The sequence below is a fragment of the Ictidomys tridecemlineatus genome, chromosome 3 (genome assembly GCF_052094955.1).
Source record: "Ictidomys tridecemlineatus isolate mIctTri1 chromosome 3, mIctTri1.hap1, whole genome shotgun sequence".
NCBI classification, from domain to species: domain Eukaryota; kingdom Metazoa; phylum Chordata; class Mammalia; order Rodentia; family Sciuridae; genus Ictidomys; species Ictidomys tridecemlineatus.
In genome coordinates, this window is record NC_135479.1 from 120,207,537 (window position 1) to 120,220,434 (window position 12,898).

General features: G+C 33.0%; 1 protein-coding gene across 4 annotated transcripts in view; it reads left to right on the plus strand.

Annotated features, from left to right (window-relative positions):
- Positions 1 to 12,409, plus strand: part of Naaladl2 (N-acetylated alpha-linked acidic dipeptidase like 2) — a 1,184,425-nt gene extending 1,172,016 nt beyond the window's left edge. For all 4 annotated transcript variants that reach the window (XM_078043670.1, XM_078043671.1, XM_078043672.1 and 1 more), the window contains one exon: positions 4,915 to 12,409. In XM_078043670.1, the coding sequence (XP_077899796.1) occupies positions 4,915 to 5,113 (199 nt within the window). In that variant the 3' untranslated portion in view covers positions 5,114 to 12,409. The remainder of the gene's footprint in view (positions 1 to 4,914) is intronic.
- The last annotated feature ends 489 nt before the right edge of the window (positions 12,410 to 12,898 follow it).

Below are 12,898 nucleotides of genomic sequence, written 5' to 3' on the forward strand. Positions count from 1 at the left end.
GTTGACTTTGTGTGTGTTTAATGAAAAAAAAATCCCACCTGGCACTCTGTAAACAACTTTAAAACTGAATGAATCAACACAAATAAACTTTGTAATGTGTACCTCATGAGGACTGTTTGACATGATTTTCTCATTGTTCTCTGAATTTTGTTGGTCATTTGAAGACTTGTATAATCCTACTACACCTTGTACCCTGTCAATGTGTTAAAAGATAATAGAGAACTCATTCTTATATCAACATAAACCTTTCTCTTCCGGAAGAGAAGCACTACCAAATTATATCACCTATCTTTTGAAAATCATTCCAAAATTTAGTGGCTTGAAATGATAATTGTTTATTTTGTCCATATTTCTTTAGCTTGACCATTTAGGCTGAAGTCAGTTGTGTGGTTCTTGGTCTGGGATGGAGAGGTTCTGTCCTAGCTGTGTTTGTGTCTGTAATCAGTGAGCACTGGTTGTCTTAACAAGATGAGCACCAACTCATTTGATTTTTAACTGGAAAAGGAAGGCCTCGCTGTTCAGGTCTTCGGTATTCCGTGTGGTACCTGTTCTTCCAGCAGGTAACCCAGTATGAATTTCACAATAGCTTGGGGAAGAGACAGAACGGCAGCATGTAGGATCTATTGAGGCTTTCGCATAGTAAGTATGCCACACTCTTATTTCTCAAAGCAAATATTAAGGCCAAACCAGTTTCAAGCATTCAAATAAATTCTTTACCTTGATGGAATGAGATGCAAAGTCAAGTTTTAATGGAGTCTAATAACAGAAAGAGGACTCATTATAGCCATTTTTAAAATTTATTTATTTATTTGTTTGTTTGTTTATTTATTGGTGCTGGATATTGAGCCCAGATCTCATGCTTGCTAAGCACACACTCTACCACTGAGCTAGATCCCCAGTCCATTTTTTCAAACCATCTACCATGCATGTCTTTCTGTCTCAGATGTCTGGAGCATAAGTTTAAGACTTGACAATATCAACCATGGTCTTAATTTTCCTTCTGCTTTGACTAGGAGAGACAAAATTCAAATTTAACTGAAAGGATATTTGTTTGCACTTTAAATAGGGTAGACATGTGTTTAGTGAATTTTCATCCAAGTCAAATAATTTTTTCGAATATTGATATAAATATAATAGTCCACTGTTAACTATGGAGTACAGTTAGTACAATCCCTAAAATAATTAGAAACAATTATGAGAACTAGAGCTAGCCCTTTCTCTTTGCATTCAGCATGTATACACAATCAGCTTTGCAAGACATGACTTATTATTTAGTGTGATTTCATTAAGAGTTTCTCAACATGAGGTATAATGAATGTTAATTCAGGTTTACAATGGGTGGCATCCTGTGCCATTGATGAATATACAAAGGAATATTTGAAAGAGAGTTATCATTTCCATCATTAATTGCTAATTCACACACAGGGTAATGACTCATGAAGATTTTAAATGCCTTTATTTCAAAATTCATTTTTTTTTCCAGTTTTCTTTTGCATTAGTTGAATGGGAAAGATTTGTCAGTTGAGTAAAGACACTTCATCTCCCTCACCAATGCTGCCGGGAGTTATTAATTAGGTTTCTGAGTTTGGCACTGCTCTTTCCTGGTCACCGTGATGTGTCATTGAAACAGACCCATTAAAATGAGTGATGTGTGTTGTAATTTCATTAGTGTCATCAATAATGTATTACACTTTCCTTTTAGTAGTCTCTTTGTGTTGTGTGTGGGTCAGGATGACTGTATGAATTACATTTATAAGATCCAAATTGTTACAGATGAGGGGAGATAGGCATGAGGGTGGAATTAATGTTATTTTAAACACGATAGCTACTAAAATGATTTCAATTAAATAATATTTTAATTAGGTCTGATGTCTCTACATGCCATGCTGAGATGCATGTTGTGTGTATGCAAATAGGATTCTGATTTATTGATTTAGAGCCATGCTAATACAGTCCATTCTTTATGTAGAGAAACTTTCTGAAATGTACTGAAGCAGATGTATCTAAGAGCATGAATGGTTCACTAAGAGGTATACATTTTGTGATTGTAAAGTACAGATTATTGACATAGAAACTCTTCAAATGTATTTTTTTTCACTTCCTCTCAGTTTTCCTTCCAGACCTGTGACTTTTGACAGACTATGGATCCATTCCGGGTCTGACCTAATTGGAATAATATTGATCCATAATTAGAAAGAAGAAACATTTAAGCAGCCTGATAAAGATATGCTGTTGAAATCTCTGCATTTTGTTGGACTAAAGTTCAATTTTGATGGCATCACGTGGTAATACAAAGATGTTTAGAAGATTTAGAGGTTACCATCAGAAGCATTGATTTAACTAAAATATTTAAAAGAAAAGAAGCATTTGCATATTAAAAATGGTACAGTCATAGTTTTGGTACTCAGAGATTATCCTGGAATATGTAAGTTTAATGGTTGAGTATATAAGAAAGATCTTAGAACTAAGAAATATGTAAGAATATATGGGATGGAATTTAAGCATTACCTGGGTTTTGTTTTAGGCTTAATTCAAATATTAAAAATAAAATAACATAATGCTACCTTTCAGAAAGGAATGAAAATGCAGAATTTTATTTTATGTAAGCAGGAAGCTATATGGTTTTTACTACACACACACATACACACACACACACACACACAAAGAAATTGGAAAAGATGAGCTACTTCTGCAAATCAGTAGGAGAAATGATCCATCTAATGAAAATTTAAAGATTTTTTTTATTTTTGTTATCCATAATTTGTTTTTCAGGTAATGCAGTCTTTCAAGGTGGAAAATGAGCTTTTGTTATTATAATAATGATAAACTAACTTAAGTTACATCAGCATCTACACAAATGAAGATTTTTCTCGTAAATTGAGATGAAAACATTTTAGTGTCTTGTACTCAACTAGAATCTCAGTATCTGTAGTTTTATTCTGATTTGTATCCAATTTTGGTAGAAATGGATATGAGTGTTTATCTGTATAATAGCTTGCTATAACTTTACTACTCGATTCACGTAGCATATGGAAAATGTGGTTAGCTCCTTGTAGAATTTCACAAAGCAAAAAAGATTCATTTTTATTCACATGGAATGTTTACAGTCATTATAAAAGCATGTTACTATGTAGCTTCCTAGTTAGGAAGAGCAAATGTGGGTATTTAAAAAGTAATTATAATCATTGTATTTTTTGTTCTTTATACCTGGACATTCATTGTAGGATGTATTTTTATTCTTTCATATTATCTCTCTTCTAGATATTTTGCAGTAGTTAGGACTAAAATTTTACATAAATATATTAGAGACTATTCATGATTGAATGAATTGTCATCAAGGGATCAATCCTGTAACCTTTATGAGCATGTTTTATTAATATCATCTTATCATTTGACTGAATATTAATATCTAAAATTTAATAGGCATAGACTGTATAAATATGAATGTACTTTATATCGGTTTTTAAATAGTGGAGAAAATCACTGTAATAGCCTAAGAATCATTAAGTAGGTTCTTCATAATGTACTAACTGCAGTGGTACAGTTCATTTAATGAAGAGTTTTGATAATAATAATTATAATATTTTTGTTTGTGAGCAAGCTGAGCAATATGTCTTTAAGGAATAGAAGTATTTGATACAACTTTTGAAAATATCTATTTACTTTTAAGCTCTGGAAATATATTTGCCACAAATTTGCTGAAGCTGGTTTTGATCCTTCTACTTCAGCCTCCTGAGCTGCTGGGATTATAGGAATATGCTATTGTGTACCTAAATTCATCTTTCTCAATCATTTGACTAAGTATCAGGAAACCATCATATTACACACTAAGACAATGTCATTCTAGATGTCAAACATGTAAGAAAGAAGAGGGAATAGTATAATAAATTTCATTTCCCACTTTTGACAATTATTACCTAATGGTTCATATTATTTTATATATACTGTTTATAACTCCACTCTATATTTTCCCTCCAAGTATTTTTAAAGTAAATCTCAGAAATCATAACATTTATTTGCAAATATTACTTTACATACTATTGTAAGACAACAGCAATTTTAGAAGACATGCTAATGATACCATGATATCTAAAATATTAATAATTGCTTTATATCAATCAATAATCAGCATTCAATTTTGTACTTCCCATATTAATGTATTTGTTTGCATAAAATCTAACAAAATCTTTATTTTGTGACTGGTTGACATGTTTCTTTTAGTCTAGAACACTAGTTCTTAATTGGGGTTACTTTTGCCCTATTAGGAATATTTTGGCAATGTTTGCACACATTTTCATTTCTTGATACCAAAAGAAGGATGCTATTAATAGCTAGCCCATGTAGTCCAGGGATACTGCTTATCATCCCACAGTGCAGGGGAGAGTCACCACAGTAAAGACCCATCTGGCCCAAAGTGTTAGTAGGACATGGTTGAGAAACTCTGGTCTACAGGTTCCTCCTTTCTCTACTTTTTAAATGAAATTTAGTAGTTGAACAAACTGAGTTATTGGTTGTCTAGATATTGTTGCAGTCTGTGGTTTTCTAGAACATACTGTGCTATGATTTAGCATAATTCTGTCCCTTGAATTATTAGCAATTAAATTTGGAAGCTTCATCAGATACACATCATTTTTTTTCTTTTTTAGCAAAATTGTTTATGCTATTTCATAATGTACCATAATTCCATCAGGAGACCCATGTCTGATTATCTCCTCTAATGTCATCAAAATGGGAAACTACTAATGGTCAATGTCTCTATCTCTTAATTCATTAGGTATCAAAAAATAGCAATATTACCTTTATAATGTCTTCATATATTGCAAACAACACTGCTTCTGGCAGTATTCATTACGGTGTTTGATATGAAAGTGGCATTGTGCATAAAACATTTATATATTCCTTTTTTCCTTTCAGAAACATCCTGTACCACACTGATGAGAAGACAAGCCAGTTTTCCATACTCATGGAGGCTTGGGAACACTGCAAGTCACTTACATCAAATGAGACTCTCCAAGAAGCCCTGTCAGATGTGTTGAACAGCATTAATTCAGCTCAGGTTTACTTCAAAGCAGGACTTGATGTATTTGAGAGTGTCTTGGTTGGAAAGAACTGAGAAAACTCTCAGCATTTTAAAAAGTTTGTTTACAATTCTACAAGCAAAAGCTCTAATCAGACCAGATTTTCTGACATTGAAGACTCTCCCTCCTATGATTCTTTGACATGTTTAAAGCTATTATTACGTTGTATTTTTTTAATGTACATATAAAAGAGCACTTTGCACATTTAGTATTTTTCTTATATCTACATTTCTGAATATGTAAAGGCAAGTTATTTGAAAAAAAAATAGTTAAGATTTATCTGTTAAAAAAAATCTGCTGTATTTTTATATATAAACTATTTTGGGGGAAAGTTCCAAGAAGTTCTGTATATCTTCACTTCTCTAGATAAAATGTGTAGGAGCACAAGTTATTCTCTCTGATAGAGCTATTAATGATCGAGTTTTTATAATAGAAATGTAGAGTTGATATGGTTTCAGATTAACTTTACTATTAAGTGTTCAATATGAAGAATTCTAATATTTTGACTGAGTGATTGGTTGCCCAAAACCACTTTGAATGTTTCTACTTTATGAAATGAAGTTCCCTTTTTTTAACACAACTAGATGTAGTAATACACTGGTTATGAAATTGTATTTTTTAAGTATTAATGAAAAAAAAAGAGCCATAAACATTCCAGGGGAAAATCTCAAGGTAGCTGCACAGAGCAATTTAAATGCAAATTTTTTTCTGAACAACTTATAAGGTGACTAGCTTTGAAACCCCTAATTTGCCTCAGTTGGTTTTGTAAGAATTTGGGGAGTGATATATTTGTCTTATGAGGGAAAAAAACATTTCTTATTTCTTTTTCTGTGGTTTCTGTTGGAATCAATGAAACAGAGGTTACTTCTAAAATGAAAACATCTCACATGGCTTTTCCTTCCCATCTTTTCTAAAACTCCTTGCTGTAAGGCAGTTTTCACAGAGCACTATATAATTTCCTCAGCAAAATAGCAAAGTTTCTCTTTGAAAACCAAAAATATCACCAAAGTGCTTTTTATGCTCCTGACAAAAAAAGAAGTTACTATGAAAGAAATATTTGTTTTTGTCAACAAAAACTTCTGTAAATCTATGAAGAAAATTTGATGTTTTTTTCCTTCTTTATCCATAGTTGTGGCTTAGGTTAAAAAAAAAAAGTGTAGAAAATATGCATACTTCATTCATGCACACAATGCCATGTTTCCATAAGAGTGTCTCTCCCTCACTTCTGTTCTTCTCTCAAGTAAGAAATTCAGCTGTTCACACTGATCTTGTCATTGACTAGCTCAAGTATCCATTATCCCCACAAACTCTAAAATAATTTTCTGTTAATGGACAGGTTAAACTTTAGCTTACCTTTAAAAACTATTTGTAAAATGTTCTTCTGATATTGGATAACTCCTTACAAATGTCTGTTAATACATTTTCCCTCCCAAACTCAACATTCACACACACTTCTCCATTACACATTGCCAGAACAACATTGTAGACCATCCCTAGACATCTGAATCTTCACTTCTTACGGAGAAGCATAAACCTAACCTTAGTTTAAGATAAAGCTGAAGGGGAAGAATTAATCAATATTGATTAATTGATTTATATGGTCTGCTGCTTCTACCCTAAGTAATATTTATATGTTCAAAGCAGAGAATTAAGGCAATTAACTAGACAATTCAAACAAAAATTCTTTTGCATCTGAATTGCCTGTGTGCACATATTTTTACATGAAAAATATAAGTACTTTACAATTCTTTTTAACCCATTTACTTATTTGAAAATATTTTCCATGTTGAAGAATGTGTTTAGGAAAGGGTTAAGAGTATTAGGTTCCTGCGTGCATTGATGTCAGCTCCCTGAATGCTCTGCAAAGATCAATAGCACACAAGCAGTCAGACTACCCACACAGACAAGTATGGGCCTATGCAGAACGCCTGATATCAGGATTTTAAATATTCAGTCAAAGTCCAATGTGTTCACTCAGTTTCTCATGTGGAGTTGAATTATATAACAGATAATGACAAACTATTATCAATTTGGTAGTCTACCGCTTTAGGAAAAAAAACATAAAATAAATTCACTCCCATAACTCACAATAGTATTGAAAGCAGAAAATTGTTTTTCCTCTTTATTTTTTTAAAGACTGTTTACATAGGTAAATCACCTGGCATACATAAAAAAATCTCATTATTTTACGTTCTTTACTTCTATCTCATGAGGTATTTGTTATATGAAAATACTGCAGTTAAGTATATGAATTAACATGTCTTTATTAGTTTATTTAAGAGATTGTGTGAAGAAGCTTAATTACATTTACAATAGATGTTCAGCAATTCTATAGATTCTGCTCTACACCTTTCACTATGACAAACCGCTTCACTAACAGCATTACAACTATGATATGATTACCTCAAGGCCCCCCTCCAGATTTGTATCGTTTTAATTTCTCCCCACAATAAATCCAAGTAAATAAAAATCCTGAACACACACAGCAAGTGTTATGTGAATTCATAGTAACATTTAAATTGTTTCCAAGACATCTGGGTGTCTGGTACTTCTCAAAATACTTCATAGGTAGAATTGTGCCAGGAGATAATGAATCATAAGTGATTATTTTCCTAAGAAAACATGGCAAATGTGTATCTCTGGAATTTGTGTTCAGGTAGGGTACCCTTTTATGGAAAGCCTGGGTCCTAGAGATGTGAGGAAGCCTGAGAAACACTTTGATCTAAGCCCTAGGATCTTGCCTTCAACCAGAGAAGGTGCTGTCATGATACAGTGACTAAGAAATTTAGAAATAGTCACATATTTAGTGACAGGAAAAAACCCAGCTGGAATGTCAGATTCTCTGCTTTCTTGTGCATCATGCTCTCTCCCTAAGGAGACAAGGTTACATGACCTCATCCAGTATATTCTATGTACCCAGCCATTCTGTCAAATGTTGTCTGGGTTAGGCACACCACTTTTTCATTCCACACTGGCTTACTCTCTGACTATAACTGACAAACCAAAATTTCCCAGGGAATCCAGGCAAAGTACAGAGACTGATAACATGGAAGCAAGTGGAGAACCTCTCTGCAGGAAGCGAGAGACAACAGGAGGGAAGACATTGAGCACAATGTTTCTACAAATGAACACTTCAGCCAGGCGTGGTGGTGCATACCTATAGTCCTAGTGACTTGGGAGGCTGAGGCCAGAGGATTGTAAGTTCATGCTAGCCTCAGGAACTTATTGAGGCTCTAAGCAACTTAGTGAGTCCTGTCTCAAAATAGATAAAAAGAGCTGAGGATGTGGCTCTGTGATTAAGCACCCTTGGGTTCAGTCTCTACTACCAAAAAAAAAAAATTATGAAAGCACTTTTCAGCTCAGTGTACAATCAGCAATCTAAAGTAATATTTCTCAAAATGTGAAAATTGGGATAAAAAGCCTTAAAATATCTTTTGATTTCTGGATGATCCTTAAGCACACTAAAGGTTAAGATTTTCTCATCTGTATTAATTCTGGGTCTTGAGAAAACATTAGTTGGCAACATAGCTATGTTAATCAGAAGGACCATAAAGTTTTATTAAATGACATTATCTGAATGAAAAAAAAAAGGACCTATTTTATCTCTAAGAAAACCATTCTGATGCAGTCAGCATTTGTGCCTGCTACATGTCAGGCATGGTTGATTTTTTTTTTCCCTAATTGAATCACTTTAACAACCAATTTTTAAAATGAGGAAACTAGGTTAAGTGACTTGTCCAAAATTCCAAGGTTAATAAAAGATAGTGAGGTGTTTCCCTTTTCTCTGCGGAACCTTCTACTGTCCATTCCTGTGTTCTTCACACTGAGCACTACAGAAAACATCAGAAGAATCTTTCGATTCGAGAAAGTGATATAATTGAAAGTTTTAAAACCACTGACCAGATTGTCTTATCTACTTCTTCTGTAATATGGTGAAAGAGTTTGAAGAAAGGAGTCCTTACAGTGGTAGCCTACCTCAATAATGATGTGCACATGTGAGTAAATTTGGGGATATCTCTAGGCATCAGACGTATACTATTGTAGACTATCAGGGCAACTAGACCCATAAATAGGAAAAAGAAACCAGAAACCATAGTCACAATTTCCCCTTCCAAATGCCTGTGTGATTTTGTTGAGATTAAAAAAAAAAAAGGCATATACCGTGATTTAGAACCACAGTTTTATATCAGTTTTAAAACCTCAGAACAACTAATCGACTTTTTAAATTAAATAAATATATAGCAGACAGTAGTTTCCCCACTGGAAAGATGAGTGTCACAAAAATAAATTGTTTGTTGCCATCTTACTAATGATGAATCAGCATCTTTGCCTCAAATAAAATACTATAATTATTTGCACGATAAGTTGATAGGCCTAGTCAAAATGTTCTCCTGAGACATTTTGTGGTATGTGTAATTAATTACTTCAAAAATTAAACTTTCTCTGAGGATAGCACATTGTCATCTCATTGGTTTAATAGGCTGTTTAAGTGTGCCTTAGTCACACATTTGCTTAATAGAAAGGAATTATTTTAAACTGCTAATCCATGTGTTGAGTGGAAGGGAAATGGGCCCAAATATTCCAATAAACATATCAGCAATGTAACACTTTGATAACAGGATCATGAACGCAGCCTGGGGCGAGCGGGGGGCGGGGGGGAGGGGGGGAACAACGTGTTATTTTAGAAAAGAAATAATTTGCCCAGTCATACTTGTGAATTTGTATTCTTACATGAGTTTAAATTGCTAACTTTAAAAAAGCCTCATTAAATTTTGCTATTCTAAAAGATCCTAAAAAGCTTCAGTGTTCTAAATATCCCCATTAAATGTGAATATATTTCAGATAAGTGGATTTGTTTTGTACATCTCAGAATTATAAGTGGCGTGAAGATGAGTAGCAAAAGAAATTTGTAAAATGTAGCCCTTTCTAATCCTCTCTCTCTGTCCACTCAATTTTCTGTTTTCTTTTTCCAGGTAAACTCTGGCAATGGGGATAGACATTTTTTTTTTTTTCTCACTGAGAACTAATTTTAAGATCTACCCATCACAAGATAAATACATAAATCAGTCAGAGTTTTAGTTCTATAATACCTTTCCTTTATCTTTCAAAGATGTAAAGTGCCTTCACCTAAAAATCTTGAGACCTGGTTTATTGAAAGATGACATATTTCTTAAAGGCATTTATAATCTCATACTCAGATTGAGTCAGAATTCACAAAGTAAAATATTAAATTTAGGCAGTTTCAAGTAGCTTGAAGAAAAAGAAGCTGCTTCCAATTTTTAAGCTTCTGATTATATTATTTTATGTTTGCGTTACACCGTTAGGTAGCTTGCTGTAACCAAAATGGTAATTTTGATGTCTTCAGCCAAAAATCCAATCAACTAGGCCAAAGAAATGCATGGCTACTCTGTTTCTTGTGCAGGATTCAGTCAAGAATTAATTCAGAAACAGTTGATTCAGTGTCTACTTCTAGTCAGATCTTTAATGAGTGTAGACAGAGCCGAGCAGTATTCCACCTGATTCCTTTGATGTCTGCAGCCAATAAGCGCTGAGGTTGTTTTTCTCAGAGGGAAACAGATTTTATTTTCCAGGGGCTAATTAACATGCACCACTTCAGTCCCCAAAGGACCACACAGGTGCCTGTACTATGCCATATGTCATGTGCTATATTCATGCAAGCTCAAGAGATTAATATACAGTCATTATTATGAATGATTATGTTGCATTGAAGTTAATGTGGGTCTTTTGTTCTAATTAAAGTACAAACTTGGCATCCGAAGAGAACTTAGCTAGAGAAGTAGACTTAGAGTCCCTGTCTTAATGAACTACATATATTTTTTAATCAAAATGTGTAATTATTTAATGATCTTGCCTGCTCAGTAATTATAACTCTCCAACTACTTCAAAGAACCCTTATTCAATGTGTTACCATGCAGACGGTTAATACTTGTTGTATGTCTATCTTTGGAATCTCTCTGCCATTTTTAATCATGTTTTCAATGTGTATGGTAGTATTTTATTATGAATAATAATAATTTTTATTTCATTTTATATCAAGCTGCTGAAAATGGACTACCTTACTCTAAAAGATAGAATAAAATGTTACTATACTATGAAGATGATTTGGGCATATCTGTTTAATAAAAAACAAATATCCAAACAAAAATATTTTACTCCACCATTGCAAATTGTCTGCAAGAAACAAAAAGGCACAGATGGTTAAGTGTAACTCACATGAGTATATTCCAAAGACGTCATAAATAATTCTATTTAGCAGCTGAAATAGGACTCTATTAGGTGATTTAGTGTTTGCATTGCAAACAGAAAGGTTTAGTGGCAAATATATCCCACACACTCTAACTTGCTACTTGGAGAATAAGAATTTGAATAGTACTCAGAAAAGAATAGAATTTTACTCAGAAAAGACAAAGGCTTTGTAGGACACTTTGAAGGGCTAACTTGTTTTTTTTTTTTTTTTAGAAATCCAGAAAATCAGCATTACATTTTGATAATGGTTTTAAATATGTGCTGGGATTTTAACATACTCCATGTATTGAATATTTTAATGATATCTGTAATGTAGCAACATTAAAATATACAAGCCTTTGTAAAGCAGAAATTTCTCAGTGGTATAACATTAAAAATAAAATACTACAATAAAAATTAAGGATGAGCAGGAGACTATAAATTAACATGGGGTAAAATTTGAAGGGTAATTTCTTCAAGTAAATTTGCTGTGATTAAAAATAAATACTTCTCAAGAGGTGGGCCAATTACTGAATTGCACTGAACTGCCTTAGTGTTGAAGGTTTTTTTTTTCCAATATAATTTGATTATCATCTGTGATTCAGAAATCTTTTCATTGTACAGAGATTTTCATTGTCATTGTCTTTGTTGTAATTAATTTTTACTGGCATTAATTTAGAGGCATGTGTCTGTAATTTTCTAATTACAATGTATGGTTGAATGTCTAATTTCTATAATGTGTGGATGCCTTCAGAAATGTAGGGCTTTCTGTATTTAGTCCAAGTGTGATCTCAATTTATTGTATGACCATTTTGTATTACTTAACATGACTCAATATGCAGCTTTTGGTGTGATTTGGAGTGGCAAAAAAAAAAAGAATTGGGATGTCATATCCATATTCATTAAGAATATGAGTGGATATTTTATGTTTGTTGCTTAATATTTGCACATAATTAAAAATGTAGTACTATGAAATGAAGGCATCTTTAGAAACATGTTCTGATTCATTAATGCAATGAATATGTACAGTGAAATAGCAATGTTTAAAACACCCACTTAACATATATTAAATACAGGTGAAAATCCTTGGTTGCCACAATGTGCTTTTTATCACATGATATACAGAATGTTTCATTAATGAGTTATTTTTACATACATGCATTACACTAAAACAGGTGTCCCCTTGTTTAGAAAATGCTATAAGATAGTCATCTTTTTTTCTTCTTTACTTTGGTTCTTTCCTTGAACTTTTAGTTCTCATATTGGGCCATTTAGATTTCTAGTTTGTGAAAAATTATAATATCAAGGAATATCAACTGTACCAATTCCAGCATTAAGAATTTTATTTCCTCAAATATACTTTAAAAAAATGCTTCAGAGCTGGGCACAGTAGTACACTCTGTTATCCCAGTGACTTGGGAGGCTGAGGCAGGAGGATGGCAAGTTTGAGGCCAGCCTTATCAACTTAGAAGACCCTGTCTCAAAATAAAAATTAAAAGGACTGGGATGTGGCTCAATGGTAGAGCACCCCTGAGTTCAATCCCTAGTACCAAAAAAATTCTGTTAATTATTTA